Source organism: Euprymna scolopes, chromosome 20 (genome assembly GCF_053919585.1).
Source record: "Euprymna scolopes isolate OS-2025 chromosome 20, ASM5391958v1, whole genome shotgun sequence".
NCBI classification, from domain to species: domain Eukaryota; kingdom Metazoa; phylum Mollusca; class Cephalopoda; order Sepiida; family Sepiolidae; genus Euprymna; species Euprymna scolopes.
The window spans coordinates 46658404-46674295 of record NC_136501.1 but is presented as its reverse complement, the minus strand read 5'-3'; the positions used below and the strand labels follow the sequence as shown (position 1 = coordinate 46674295).

The 15892-nt window shown below is 34.9% G+C and overlaps 1 protein-coding gene across 1 annotated transcript in view; it reads right to left on the bottom strand.

Annotated features, from left to right (window-relative positions):
* Positions 1–15892, bottom strand: part of LOC145241411 (axonemal dynein light chain domain-containing protein 1-like) — a 182933-nt gene that overhangs the window by 57114 nt on the left and 109927 nt on the right. Inside the window, exon 20 of the mRNA XM_080104340.1 lies at positions 15693–15883. Within this exon, the coding sequence (XP_079960466.1) occupies positions 15693–15883 (191 nt within the window). The remainder of the gene's footprint in view (positions 1–15692; positions 15884–15892) is intronic.

Genomic DNA, 15892 nt, shown 5'->3' with positions numbered 1-15892 from the left:
CGCCAGAACAGCACTGCCTCGCACGATGTAGGTATCAGAACAGATACTACACTTTGATCTTGTTTATATATTTTATTGAGAAAGAAAAAATTGAACATAAAAAACGTACAAAAAATTCAATTCAACAAAATTAGGCACAAGGCCCTACAAGAAATTGGGAGGGGGAGGGTACAGGGTCTTTTTGACTATGTAACAGATGAGACTTTGAAGTCTTACTCTTGACTGGCAACATTTACCAAAATACCTCAATCACTCTGTGGATCCTAATCTAACTAATAACCCCAGCGTTCAATGTAAAATTTAACTATGTACAATTTGTATATTCATTTCTGTATGTTGTGCGTGCATTTTTTTTTTTTTTTATCTTGTCCCCCGTGCCGCCGAAGCGGGGGGGGGGGGGGCTGGCTTTTGGCCTGTGATTAGAGTCGAGTTTCGCTTTTTTTATACCGAAAACCGAATGTAACGCGTGCCGATGCGGGAAATGTGGAATAATTAACGTTTGAAAGTCAAAAAAATTAAATAGACAGGCGAGCTCCTTGGTTAACTGCGAGATATTACAATTTATAGATGATATAAAAAGTTTTAAGAAGTTATGAAGCGAACGAGCGCTTCTCTGAAAGAAGCCTTTTGTGGACAGGACATCGAGGAAAAGCGTACATACATACATACATACATACATACATACATACATACATACATTTTCGCTTTTATATTTATAGAAGGTTTCCCCTCTATTAACTAAGGACAAATTAACTTAAGTACGGTATCAAAACAGTTTGAGGTTTTTACTATTTGTTTTCTGCAAATGTAAAATTACAAATGTTAAACAAAAAATAAACAATTAGGTACAAGGCCAAAGCCCGAAGGCCAGGCAGAATAATCACTAACAGCAAGAGGAACACAGAATAGACTAAAAAAATTTTTTTTTTTTTAATCAGTTAATGTCTATAAAAGAATTAGGGAACTTGCATAGTCGCAAGGATTAGTCATTTATAAGAAGGTCTGCATACTCAAAGTCAGTTGGTTGGAGTCAGAGAAAATTCGTTGTCTTAAAAATTGGGGTTTGTGAAAACTGTTCGATTCCAGCTAAATAAAAGTAAACAAATAATAATAATAATAATAATAATAATAATAATAATAATAATAATAATAATAATAATAATAATAATAATAAAAATGAAACCCCATCAAAATGTTTTAATGTAATGAAAACATTGTTTGTTACAGAAGATTTATGGATAATTTAATAGAAGTTTTTTTGTCTCAATTTTTAAGTGTCCGAAAATCTGTAATTTCATTCCTTGTTCAGTAATATCTAGACTTGACTTTCGCTTTAAGGACTGTCTTAAAATAATGTTACTTTCGTCACTTTTCAAGCCTTCCGTCTACACCCACCTAATTGAATGGGCCTGAAATTCAATTCAAATGGCTCACCTCAATACTCACCTGTGCGTAGATTTTTATTGTGCTTCCTCCGTCCACAGCTTCATTCCAAGTTTTATTGGCTAACTATTGAACAAAGAAACGGGTCAATTTCTGTGTTAAGCCTTCTTAATCATTTTGTTATTCATTTTCAATCATCCATAAATTGTATTCAACATTTTGAAGGCGTTCGACAGAGTGTGGCATCCTGGTCTTTTAGAAAAATTTAAAGGTTATGGTATTGGTGATGAGATTTATGACATTATTAGGCCTTTTCTTTCTGATTGCAAGTAACTCTGGATGGTGTCGCTTCATTCTCTTTTCCTATCAATGCTGGTGTTCCTCAGGGCTGTATTCTAAGTCCAACTCTGTTTCTTATCTATAGCAATCATCTCCCAGAGAACATTGTTCAGAAAATTAACATTTATGCTGGTGACGTCACTCACTATTCTGGTGTTGCTTCTCACCCATCTCCCTTGGATCGTTTGGAATATGCACCTAATCTAGCGGTTGACTTCGGTTCAGTTGTAGATTGGGGCACAAAATTGCTTGTTTTTGTTTAATCCTGTTACGACTCAGCTTGCATTTTTCAATCGTAGGCGTGTCCCTTTTCTTCCTGAGATTTTCATGAATAGCTCTGCTCTTGAGAAAAAATCGACTCTGAAACTTCTTGGTCTTTCTTTCTCATCAAATCTTTCTTGGCGTACATATATTTGATCCATTACTCTTTCTGCTTTTCGTAAAGTAAGTTCTCTATATCGTTCTAAACACTTTCTCATGCTCAATGGTATTCTCTATCTCTACAAATCTACCATCAGACCATGTATGCAGTATTGTTGCCATATTTGAGCTGGTGAATCTTTGTCCCATTTAAGGGTTCTTGATAAGATGCAGAAACGTATCTGTAATTTCATTGGTCCTCACTGTATCTTCTTTTCTGCAACCTCTCTCTCACAGACGTGATGTTGCTAGTCTCAGTCTTTTCTATGAATACTACTATGGCATATGTTCTTCAGAATTGTCTAATCTATTCCCTGCTTCTTTTTTTGTTCCGACTCGTTTGACTCATTGGTCTAATGGTTTCCATCAATTCATTGATTTTATATCTCATTGTAATACAGCTTCCTATTTCAGTTACTTCTTTCCAGGAACCGCAGAATTGTGGAACTCTCTTCCTGCTGATGGTTTCCTCCCCTACTTTTAACATTGGTCTTTTCAAGATTAAGGTCAATAGGCATCTCCTATATTATGAACAATTCTTTCATGATTAATAGTGTGACTTCACGCTTTGTCTGAAGCAATCAGTATACATGTTACAGAGAAAGAGAGAGAGAGAGAGAGAGGTGAGTAAACGCGGAGTGTAGCCACGTTTACCAGAACCGAAGGTCAGCTGACCAGATTACGTATATGTGACGTGGTCAGGTTGGCTCGATCGGTGAGATTTGATTTGGGCTTTGAAGAAGACGGACGGTTTTTCCGTTGTCTCCCCCTCTTAACTGAGGAGGGGGGAGACGAACGCTGACGTGTGTGAAGAAGAACCCACACAAGCCGATTTCACTTCCACTTCTGCAGGACCTCTGGGGAAAGTGAAATAAAAACTATAAAACCCATTCATCGTCTTGGAGTGATAAATCTTCGTCAAACAGGTATCAAGTCTCCCTCCAGGATGAGAAATTTCCAGATGGTCCGTTTTGAAGAAGCAGAGGTAGGTTCTGAAATTACATGTCACACACACGATTCCCTTTATGCTAATCAAACACGCAACCTTTATATTAGAGACAATCATACTCACACGGAATCTTCTTATGTTATATAGAAAACGTAAATGGTGCCCTCGATGATAACCAATATATAACATACAAACAAAAACTATAGTACACTTTCGACTTCAGACAGAGATACCAAATCTCCATTAATAAGGAAGTACAATAGTACATTTAATACAAATAATAGTATAGTTTTAAGTTCAGACAGATACCAAATCTCCATTAGTAAAGAAGTACAATAGTACATTTAATACAAATAATAGTATAGTTTTAAGTTCAGACAGATACCAAATCTCCATTGGTAAAGAAGTACAATAGTACATTTAATACAAATAATAGTATAGTTTTAAGTTCAGACAGATACCAAATCTCCATTGGTAAAGAAGTACAATAGTACATTTAATACAAATAATAGTATAGTTTTAAGTTCAGACATATACCAAATCTCCATTAGTAATAGAAGTACAATAGTACATTTAATACAAATAATAGTATAGTTTTAAGTTCAGACAGATACCAAATCTCCATTAGTAAAGAAGTACAATAGTACATTTAATACAAATAATAGTATAGTTTTAAGTTCAGACATATACCAAATCTCCATTAGTAATAGAAGTACAATAGTACATTTAATACAAATAATAGTATAGTTTTAAGTTCAGACAGATACCAAATCTCCATTAGTAAAGAAGTACAATAGTACATTTAATACAAATAATAGTATAGTTTTAAGTTCAGACAGATACCAAATCTCCATTGGTAATAGAAGTACAATAGATTTAAAAACAAGTTAAACTGAAGGAAGTTGTTTATATTGTGCCCTAAATTACTGCGAGGGAGATTCGTGTTTAAGCAAAAATCCGAGAACGAGTTCCATGAGTGGGAAATATGGTCATATTTACATCTTTATGTTATTACAAAGACAATGACTTTTCCACGAATGGAAAGTTAAGCATTATGGAAAGAAAACTTTAATCAAGAGAAAAGGAAGAAGAAGAAAAAAATGGCGATGGAAAGAAGGGTTTGAAAATGTGTTTCTCAGCAGAATCTTTCTTCACATGAAAACAAAATTAGTTTCGTACGAAAACAAAACGGGTTGAAAACGCTCCTTTCGCTTCTAACACGTGTTCGGTTAAAAGCAGGAGAGCAGGACATCTGGAAAACCTTTTAAAACGCCCCTGTACTTCCGATATTTCACCCTTTATTCTGAAAGTTAATTTATAAAGAAACCTTGCTTCGGTATTGATTATTTTTGCTGCAGTTTTCTTTCTGTGATTCCAATTGTTTGTTTTTTTTTGTTTTTTTTTTTTCATTATTTTAATTAATTTATTTTATTTATTAGCCTTGCCCGATCCTAAAATACGCTTAAATATATTTTAATTCATGCAGATTTCATATTTATGATTAGAGCGAATTCTCTATTGAATATTATATTGTACCTTTTTTTTTACATGGTAGTCACCACATATCAAGGCCCGGAAGCCACTCAGGGATAAGGGTTATTGCGTGTACAGTAATCAATCGTTAGTATTGGAGATTTGATAAAGTGTCTTATGTAAGGGGGCGGTTCATCAGGGATTTATTTATGTTGGACTTGAAGACATCCAAGTTGTAGTCAGGTGGGAAACAAGCAAACGGAAGAGAGTTCCACAGGCGTGCACTTCTAAGAAAGAAGCTTTGTTCATGGAATCTACGTTTTGATTTAGGCACGGATAAAGAGTGGAGAAAATTATTGACAGTGGTTTCAGCTAGACGGGTGTTTATCGTGAAAGATTGGCGATGAGGGACCAGAGATTGGAGCTCAGATGATATATATATATATATATATATATATATATATATATATATATATATATATATATATATATATATATAGTGCTGATTTCAAAATGTTGCAGAGCGCGGACGCGTGTATGGGGGCCATATGCAAATGCCAAACTGTATGCGACGTGATGTCACAGTAAGGAAAAAGAAAAAGACTATATAAAAAGAACCTGCGCGCAGACAAACGATCACGTTCGAAAGGTCAGAGGGAAGGAGCACAATCACGTTTTATTCGGGAAAGTACCTGGAAATAAATGTCATTGTTATAACGGGAAAAAGTGAGTCGAATTATTACTTGTTTTCTGTTCCTTGCGACGTACTCTGCTACAACTTGTTAGGTTTCGAGTGTCTACATGTTAATGCGTGTGTAAACGTGTGTAAACGTGTGTACTAAGTTAGAAAAATATGTGGGTCCCATAAGCTAGAATCGAAACCAAAACTTTTGTGGGTGTGTATATGTGTATGTGTATGGGTGAGCATGCGAGTGTACCTTGCATTTCACGTTTTTGTGTGATGGTATTAGGTTCTGTTCAGTTCAGGAGTGAATCTGGTGATGAAGTTTTTTTCCTGTGTAAGTAAATAAAAATAATTGTCTGTTTGGAAGATTGGCATTATTTTGAAGCTGTTTCCACTGCATGTGTGTACGTGTTTTGAAACATAGAGGTGTCTGTTATCTGCAATTTTGATGTTGCTCTTATTGCAGATAACAGACACCTCTATGTTTCAAAACACGTACACACATACAGTGGAAACAGCTTCAAAATAATGCAATCTTCCAAATACCATCACACAAAAACATGAAATGCAAGGTACACTCGCATGCACACCCATACACATACACATATACACACCCACACATAAATCAGAATCGACACATTAAAACACACACACGTGTGCGCATACAACCACACACAGACATAACACCCCTATCTCTAATACAACACACTGAACAACACCAACCCTACTTAACCTCGAAACCAACAACACTAGGAAACACCTAGAACCATAGTATAATATCTGTTCCAACACCTCGCTCCCTCCTCAGTCAGTGGAGGAGAACCCCCTCATGACTGAAACAACTATCATCCCTTCTATCATCCCCCTCCCATACCTATATCCCCTCCAATGCCCCCCTCCTCTGGGGAACAAAATCTTCCCCACACTAGGAACCGATCCTGGGTCTGGCCATACCCACATGGGGAGACAAATAAATAGAAACATTAAAAAATCCCCTATTTTAAATACTCCCCTCTTTCTAAACAAACACAATATAAGGAATACCCGAAAAGACTAAAACGAAAAATCACAATACTAAAATCCAAGAATCCAAAAAATAAATATCAAAATGGAATGAAAGCACCCCTACCCTTATTTCAGAAGAGCTAGTCCCCTCTCCCCATACATACACATTAGTAACGACCTCGGATCACAGCCGCCTTCCTAAGGAAGCAAATAACCCCAAAATACTATAAAACAATATACACATTCCCAAACCAATAAAAGCAGACACACACACGCACACACACACGCACACACACGCGCACACACACACACACACACACACACACACACACACACACACACACTCTACCCCACCCTAAAGGAAAAGAAAAAAACATTAGGAGAAAGAGATAGCGACTACAGCCAGGTCAACGGTCTCCCTCACAAGCCCAATAAAAGAGCAATAAAAATTGAGCATGCCAATGAATAATAAACACTTACAAGCCTCCACCCCTTGGAAAAACTTCAAATTAACTACGAAAATCGCCATTTTTACATCTGCAACACATTTGAAAATAATTTCTGACGAGGACGCATCACAGAACGTCTGAAACGCACGTAAAAACGATTTCAATGACTTAAAAACATTATTACAATGATCCAAACATAATTCTCAATGAAAAACCAAGACACGGAATAATAAAATGATGTTAAAAAATACACATTGTTGGTGACTACTCCCTTATTTAAATATACATCTTTCTTTCGTTGGAATTTCTTAACCCATTTTATATATATATATATATATATATATATATATATATATATATATATATATTAAATCGCAACTTTATAATATATAAAAATCGATAGAACATTAACTCTATAATAATATATACGAAATCTGCAAGAATTAAAATATCATACTTAAGCATACTTTACAACCGGGTTACGCTGGGCGTCCTTGCTAGCTTAGATAAATACTTTTGCAGTTTTAACAATAGAGCTACAATAATATCAGAGCGTCTCCATTCATGCTGAACATCTACAGAATGCCAACATCAATATATTACATATGAATGAGTCCTCTGAGGAATTTCCACGGGTCACGCTAGTAGAAATAATAATACTAATACTAATAATAATAATAATAATTATTATTATTATTATTGTTGTTGTTGTTGTTGTTGTTGTTATTATTATTATTATTATTATTATTATTGTTATTATTATTGTTGTTGTTGTTGTTATTATTATTATTATTGGCGGCTCACAAGGAGCTTTCACACAGGTCTTCAGAGGTCTTTCCCTGAAAATAGCCTGCGGTATTCACTGGAAGCTGAGTAACAACAAGTCTCACCAGGTTTCCAGTATTCTCCTCCCCTTTCGATAGTATTTGCAAATAAATTTGCATTATCGCAACAGCTGCTTACCATTGATTTCTCGGCAGTGGCTATTGGTCTTTGCTAGGATTTGAGTGGCACTAAGCCTTCCCAAGGTCCCAGTTCTCTTCACACTTATTCGGCTGAGGTCTGGTCAGTTCATCAGTCTTTCCTTCCTCCTTGACTATTTGGTTATTTGGTCTCGCTCCTTTTTTGAAGGGGGGGGTGATGTGGCAATGGGGGTAGGGTTGGGTTAGAGAACTTATAGATATGAGGTTTCAGTGTTCTTGGCTTCATGTAGTATTTCATGTTTTGCCTTTGCAGCATTTTGTCTGGCCCCACACTTGTTGCTCCAGTGTGTTAGTTTCCACATTCAAGGTTTTTGTTAATATTTCAGCTGTTTTCATGATTGTTGTTTGTTGCATTTTTTTTCCAGTCATTCTTTTGATTCCAATTTCTCTCATTCTTTTTTCAAAGTTTTTCGGGATTGTTCCTTGTGCTCCTACTATCATAGGTATTATTTTGATTTTCGTCATTTTCCATATCCCTTTCAGCTCTCTGGCTAGCTCTGTGTATTTGGTCTGTTTCTCCTTTTCTTTGATATTCACCCTGTGGTCAGCTGAAACAGCAAAGTCTAGAATTTTACAGGACTTTTCTTTCTTGTTAATTATTACGACATCCGGTCTTCTTGCTTGGATGGGTTTATCAATTTATATGTCTATGTCCCATAGAACTTTGTGATTCTTGTTTTCAAGTATTGTTTCCAGCTTATGTTTGTACCACTTGTCTGTGCGTTTGAGATGCAGTTGTTTGCATCATTCCCAGTGTACTACTCTTCCCACTTGGTCGTGTCTGTTCTTGTATTCCTTTTGGGCCAGTTTATTGCATTCACTTATTATATGGTTTATCGTCTTGTCTCTTTGTCCACAGAGTCTGCATTTGCTGTTTTCTTGTGTTTTGTCGATCTTTGCTTTGATGTGGTTGGTTCTTATTGAGTTGTCTTGTGCTGCAGTTATTAGGGATTCAGTTTCTCGGCTTATGTGTCCTTTTCGCATCCATGTCCAGGTGTTTTCGTTATTTTCATCTTTTGTCATCCTTTGCTGTTATTATTATTATTATTATTATTATTATTATTATTATTATTATTATTATTATTTCAGATCATCTGAAGAAGAAGAAGAAGAAGAAGAAGAAGAAGAAGAAGAAGAAGAAGAAGAAGAAGAAGAAGACCCACTATTAATTTTTATTTTAGAGTGGAAGATTTGTTTCCGAATTCAGTTCAAGCAGCAGAGTCAGTTTCAGGTTTGACTTGTTATTTGCTTTCTCGCATTCTCTTCACACTTTTAAAAAAGCTTCGTCCGGTGGTGGGGGTTAGTAAAAAAAAGACATGTGTTTTACTCGCAATCTTTTAAAGTGTGACAGGATCGGAATATATATACACGGTCTACCATAAGTAGCAAAATCTTAACTAAATCTTTTCTTTTGTTTGTACCTTGGTTGATACGTTGGCATTTCCTTTAATTTCATGTTTCGTTTGAAAGCGAAAAACGCATATTTTATATATCGTTGAACTTAATGAAGAAATCAGAGCTGTAATTGTTTAAGTGTCGTTAGAACTGCGAGCCAAAGTAGATTGCTCTGTACTTAAAAGATTAGAAAATTGTATTGAGCTTTATGGAAAGCACAGCGAGCTTTAATAAATGTAAAACGTTGAATATCGAATGCAGCAGCAAGTCCTGTGAACATGTTTACCAGAAATAACAGTTGGAAATAAGTCATACACCATCCACTATGACTATGCAATTTCGACAGCTACGTATCTAGAAAACGAAGCTATTACACCTGAAATAGTGATATAGGACAAAAGGAGAAAGAAGTAACCCTAGTTGAAGTTAGTGCCTCCATTGATGCTGGATTAAACGAAACTCAGAAGGAAAAGATAACAAAATACATGACATGAAAAGAAACTGGAATCTTAGGAAGATCTCCATCATTCCAGTAATTACAGGAGCAACTGGATTCATGAAAAAGAATTGAAAAAAAACAAAACAAACTACCTGGCAAATATACCTGGTGAACCAAGTTAAAGAGAGATACGAAAAATTGCATTTAAAGGGACGGTTGGAATCTAAAAAAGATCTCTTGGTTGGAATATATGAGATAGCGGGTGAATATTTGGCTTCCGGTAATACAAAATGGTAGGAAAATTGAAAGAAAATTTTTTTATTGAACATCACGTTTTATGTTGCAAAAAAAAATTAAGTGTACCTTTTATAGTTTTTATATTGCAGTTGCATATTTCTTCCATGTATATTTATTATATTGAAATAAAATTATATGGTAACTTATGGTGGATTCTATATTTATTTATCTAAAGAAATAAATGCAAAACTTGGGCCCATTTTTTCACACTAACGGTCAAGTCAAAACGTCCTACTTCAAGTCAATTCAACATTACTCAATAGATACTGTATTTATTTGCTTCCCCACCAAAGCAAATTAGGCACAAGGCCGTTTTTAATGTGGGGTAAAAACCAGCTCCCCTAAAAGTAGGCAAAAAGGGGGCAATCTGGTTACCAAAAATAATAATTGTCCCAGTATAGAAGGTTTCCCATCCATTGACTGCGACAAATTATCTTAAGTGCAGTATCTGCAGAACAGATACTACACTTTGATCCCGGCCCGAAGGCCAAGAACAACAGGGTATTTATTTGCTCCCCCACCGAGCAAATTAGGCACAAGGCTGATTTTTTATGTGAGGAGTGAAGGGGAAATGGGGACCAACTCCCCGGGGAGCAGGGGAGCTGGATAGTGACAATTGGTATTAAGGGTTGCCCCTACATTAACCAAGGTCTTATATGTGAGGTTGGTATTTATTTGTTCACTCACTGAGCAAATTAGGCACAAGGCCGAGTTTTAATGTGAGGAGTGAAGGGGGAAATGGGGACCACCTCCCCGGGGAGTAGGGGAGCTGGATAGTGACAATTGGTATGAAGGGATGCCCCTACATTGACCAAGGTCTTATATGTGGGGTTGCCCCCACATGGTCTTTGCTTGCAGTATATGCCGGAACAGATACTATACTTTGAGATATTAAATTTTTTATTTACACGAAAAAGAAAAATACAATTGGGAAAATGAACAAAAAACTTAGGTACAAAGCCAACTCCAAAAGAAGGGGGGACGGTGAGGTTGGTTGATCCATCTCGTCTCTGTTGTAAATTTTAAATGATTTTTTCTCTTGGCCAGCCTCTTTTATCATGGTTACCCCTTTAAATTTGTATTTATGTGTGTGTGGTGGGAGTGTTGGGGGGGGGTCCTACTTAAGCCCAATTTTAAAACATTTTTTCCGAAGGCCAAGAACGACACAAAAAAGGCAAACCTCTTACTCAATAGATACGCCATCTTTTTATATACTGCTTATGTCTACATAATATCAGTCGCAAGGTTTACTAATTTGCGTATTAGTTTTTTAAAAAAGTACATTTTGTTAATTAACTATTATTTGGTTTATATTTCAATTCAATAATTGTCTTGATTTTAATATAACAAGTAGTTCTGCGCCACAATATTGCTTTATTTTCCTGTTTAGCGTTTTGTGTTCAAATGTTCCTTTCTTAAAAGGGGCCAACGTGATTTTCAACAAGTCGTGATCTATTTATAAACTGCAAGTGAAATGGCAAATTGATTTCTTCTTTCCCTGTTTTTAAAAGGATATTTTTTGTATTGAAATTACCACAACGTTAACGTTTATCCACCTATATGAATTAATGAGAAGAGATTTTATTTCGTGTTTATAAAGCTATGAATGAAATGTATATTATTTTAATGTTTCTAAGTATTTCAAGGGGCGAATTTTGCAAAGCAATCACGAGGCAACAAAACCAGCTAGTATACAGTTAGTAGTTTAGTAACATACAATTTCATTTTATTGTTTTTATTAGCGATGATTATTTTTGTTATCGTTTTTATTAGTAGTAGCGTGGGAAACCCCCTTTTGTATTTAAATTCATTTACCTAAATAATAGAGAGTTTCCTCCCTGATACGCAAATGCCTGCATTAAGTCGTTCCTTTTGGCAAAGCACACACACACACACACACACACACACACACACACACACACATATATATATTAGTAAAGGGATGATTCCAATATTTTCCCGATTCCGATACAATTATAGATTCTTGGTAAATTCCCGATTCCGATGTAATTACCGCTTCTGATTCCGATTCTTTATAAATCTCTAATTATTTAACTATGAGATTGTTATTCCTCTGATTTCCGTAAAAAAAAACACACATGTTAAATATGCAGATATTTTCGTAAACGTAAAATTACACTTGTGAAGGATGATCTATCGATTTTAGCTTTCCTGGTAATTTAAAATCAATATATATTTATTATTTTATCGTTATTACCAGCAATGGAAGAGTTTGGTTTAAATAAAATAAAATAAAAAAAGGCAATTAAAAGAATCGTTTTGGCATCGGAAAACAGGCATCAATTTTTCCGATTCTGATACCGATTCCGACACCTCAAATCTTCTGATTTTTCCAATTCCAGATTCTGATTTCGATTAATCGTCCCAACACTAATGTATATATATATATATATATATATATATATATATATATATACACACACACATTTCTGTACAAATATATATGTTTTATAATATATATCAATCCTTATTTAAGAACCTCAATGTGATTACAAAGCAATATAGAGAATAAATGACAAAAAGTTATATTCCAAAATTCATGATGTTGACCATCTTATAATTTATTCCTTTAATTCACTTGACTTATACAATTCTTGACAGTATCTGTTTTGTAGCACAATATATATATATATATATATATATATATATATATATATATATATATATATATATATATATATATATATATATATATATATGTTACATGATAAGGGCTGTCCCCTTTTCATGTAAGTAAAAAAATAGGGAATTAGTTAAATGTAAATATGAGATAGGATAGTCAAGGATTCGAACTTGCGAAGCTAGATTTGGAATTGAAAATTCCAATCATAAGTTAAAATAAATACAGAATGCTATTGAAATAAGGAATGTGGAATTGAAATTGTTTAGCTTACAAATCTGTTTATTGGGAAAGGAATGTAATGATGAAATTTGTTCTGTTATAAAAATGGAAATTAAAATAAGGAATTTAATCGTTAATTGAAATTGTAAACATGTTATTTGAAAAACAGGTTACTGAACTCGGGGTCATGTCAAGTTTGGCAACGTGATGCATGTCATCCAACGTGCTTTATGAGCACATATTTAATCATGCAATGACGTGAACAGTTCTCAATATAGGTAGAGTTTTAGATGCAGTCTGGGAGAAGAGTTGGAGAGAAGCAGAGAAGTTCACACCGATTCTCCGTTAGAATCAAGGCACCCTCTAGAAGTGAGAGGGTTTTAGAAATAACCATGTAACAACTTTGAATCCCTGAGATAAAATCATGTCCAACCGGTTGAAGATGAAATAAAGGACGTCAGCATGTGTTTTTGTATCTGCGTCTCCGTGTTGTTATTCAACAGAAAAGGTATTGTCCATTTATATTATAAGAACTTTGTGAAAATCATCATCTCAAAAATAGGTAAGAAATATATGTATCAATATTTATAAAAACACTCCCGTTCATACAGAACTGTCTCTCTCTTTATATATACCTGTTTATGTCTCCAATATGCTATCTCTTACAACATGAACATCTTAAGACATGTAAACACTCAACACATGAACACTCCTAAGACTAATTTCTCACTAAGACTCTTCCCAAAACGAACAACAACAGCAGCAATACAAGAATATATACGCCATCTTAATAATAACACATTACATAACATATATACTAGCATGCGTGCCCGGCGTTGCCCCGGTATTTGGAGGTGTATGTTGAGCAAAAAAAAAAAAAGCGGTCAATTTTTTAAAACTTTGACCCCTATTATGACCCCTTAATATTTATTGTTTTGGGCTCAAATCAAGTTATTAAGTTAGATCCATATCCAAGGAACCTATATCTAAAATTTCAAGTGTTTAGACCCAAAATTGTCGGAGGAGTTTGGTAGAGTTCTCAAAAGTAAAATCGTTGAACTTTGACCCCTTACTCGCCAAATTTCTGGCCGAAAACCGATCACATCGATTTTCCCAAATCTCAGTACCCTGTATATCAAATTTCGAGTCTGTAGACTGAAAATTGACAAAGCATGGAAATGTACACACACAGACAGACACTTTCACTTTTTATAGATATATAGATAGATTATGGGAGGTCATTTTCTTTACGTACATAAAAACAATCCATGGGTGTTTGTTTCTTGTTAACTAACAGTAATCAGCATGGCTTGATTTTAACAAGGATCGAATGCACTACATTGTCTGTAGTCTGACGTTTTACTACTTGGCTACAAAGCCTTGCCTGAAAGTATGTATGGTTTTTACCGCTTAAATATTAAATTAATTTTATCGTTGTTTTTATTAGTGATAGTGTTAGCGTAGGAACACTGGCTTTGTGTTCAAATTTCTTATCTAAGTGGTAGAGTTCCCATGCCTTGCACGCAAATGCTTGCATTAAGTCGTCCCTTTAGACAGAATGCATTTTTATTTATATTCCTATCTCTACTAATACAAAAAAGCAACTGTGTGTGTGAGTTCGTTCCCTATGGATTCGGAAACGGTTGGGTCGAATTTTTAAAAATTTCATACGAAGGTACTTAGTGTCTGGGAGTGTTCTTTCGCAAGTTTTTTTTTTTTTTTTTTTTTGCTATTGGAATGCTCCCAATAAGTATCGAAAATCGAAAAATCGTATTAAAGAAGGAAGTTCGATTTTGACTATAGTTAACACTTTTATGTGGCCCAACATCACAAGTGCATTTGAGACGTTTTAACACTGCACAAGCAGAAAGGCATAGCCTATAAATTCAACAGTAGATTCTTTTATAAGACAGGGGCGTGTTCGAAATGAATGTTTCTTTTTAGAGCACAACTGAACTATGATACTTGACTTTTGTACGTTTAACTTTAATTTAAGTGATCATGTAAAAATAATTTCATAAAATGACCAATAATTGGTTCTTTGATAAGACAGGGGCGCGTTCGAAATGAATGTTTCTGTTTCGAGAACAATTGAGCCATGATACTTGACTTTTGCATCTTAAACTTTAAGTCAGTCCATTATTTACAGATAATTGTATAAAATCAACAGCAGATTCTCTACATTTCAATGTAGACTACAATGTATTGTGGATTAAGTCACTGCAGGGAGATACGTGAAGCTTCCTCTTGGTACACTGCAGGGAGAAGAGGGTTCCAAACTGAGGGATGCAATCAATCGATTTGATTAAAAAATGATCGATTTAGCCGATTTTATGACGATAAATATATGGGAGGGTGAAACATTCAATCCCAAACAATGCCGACTCTCCCTGCTAGTATATGTGTATGTGTGTGTGTGTGTGTGTGTGTGTGTGTGTGTGTTTGATAATTTTTACATACATAAAATTTAGTACTTATGCACTTATTGAACCATGCTGAAATAATAACGTTATTATTTAGAAAGCCTTTCTTAACATGAGGAGAAGAGGGAGTCTTGTAACTATTCTGTACTTTCCCCTCACAATTTAATTTAAAAAAAAAAGAGGATATTGTAAAACTTTAATTTAACTTGAAAATACTATTTTAAAGATAGTGTGGTTCAATAAGTGCATAAGCACCTAAAAGTTACCCATGGATATGCGTTTATGCTAATTAGCCGAAATCAGCATGACTTGACTTTGGCAAGGATCGAAACCACAACTACATTGTCTGTAGTATATTGTAGCATATGACTAGTATACACATTGGAGTGGATAATTATTACAGAATTAATAGAAAAGGAGGAAATTCTATCAATAAAAATAACCATTTACCCCTGTTTCTTTTTGCCCAGAAAAATTAGCATTTGTTAATAGAGAATTATTTTATTTTCTAATAAGTATCGTGATTTCTACTTGAAGTCCAGAAGCAGTATTAAAAGCAATTAGTGAATATGAAAGGTGTATGTTTTACCTAGTGATTTTGTCCGACATGGTCTTCACCTTTGGAAATATTGAACAGATCTCTTGCAACAGCTGCTCAGGTGTCGGACACACGGCATAGAGGGCCTCCTTGGCCTCCAGCATGGTCGTGGGATGATCAGGGCAAAAACGAAGGAGAGTATTACAGATCCATAAGATAATCTGAAGGTGCAGACTGTTCGCCTGTTAAAA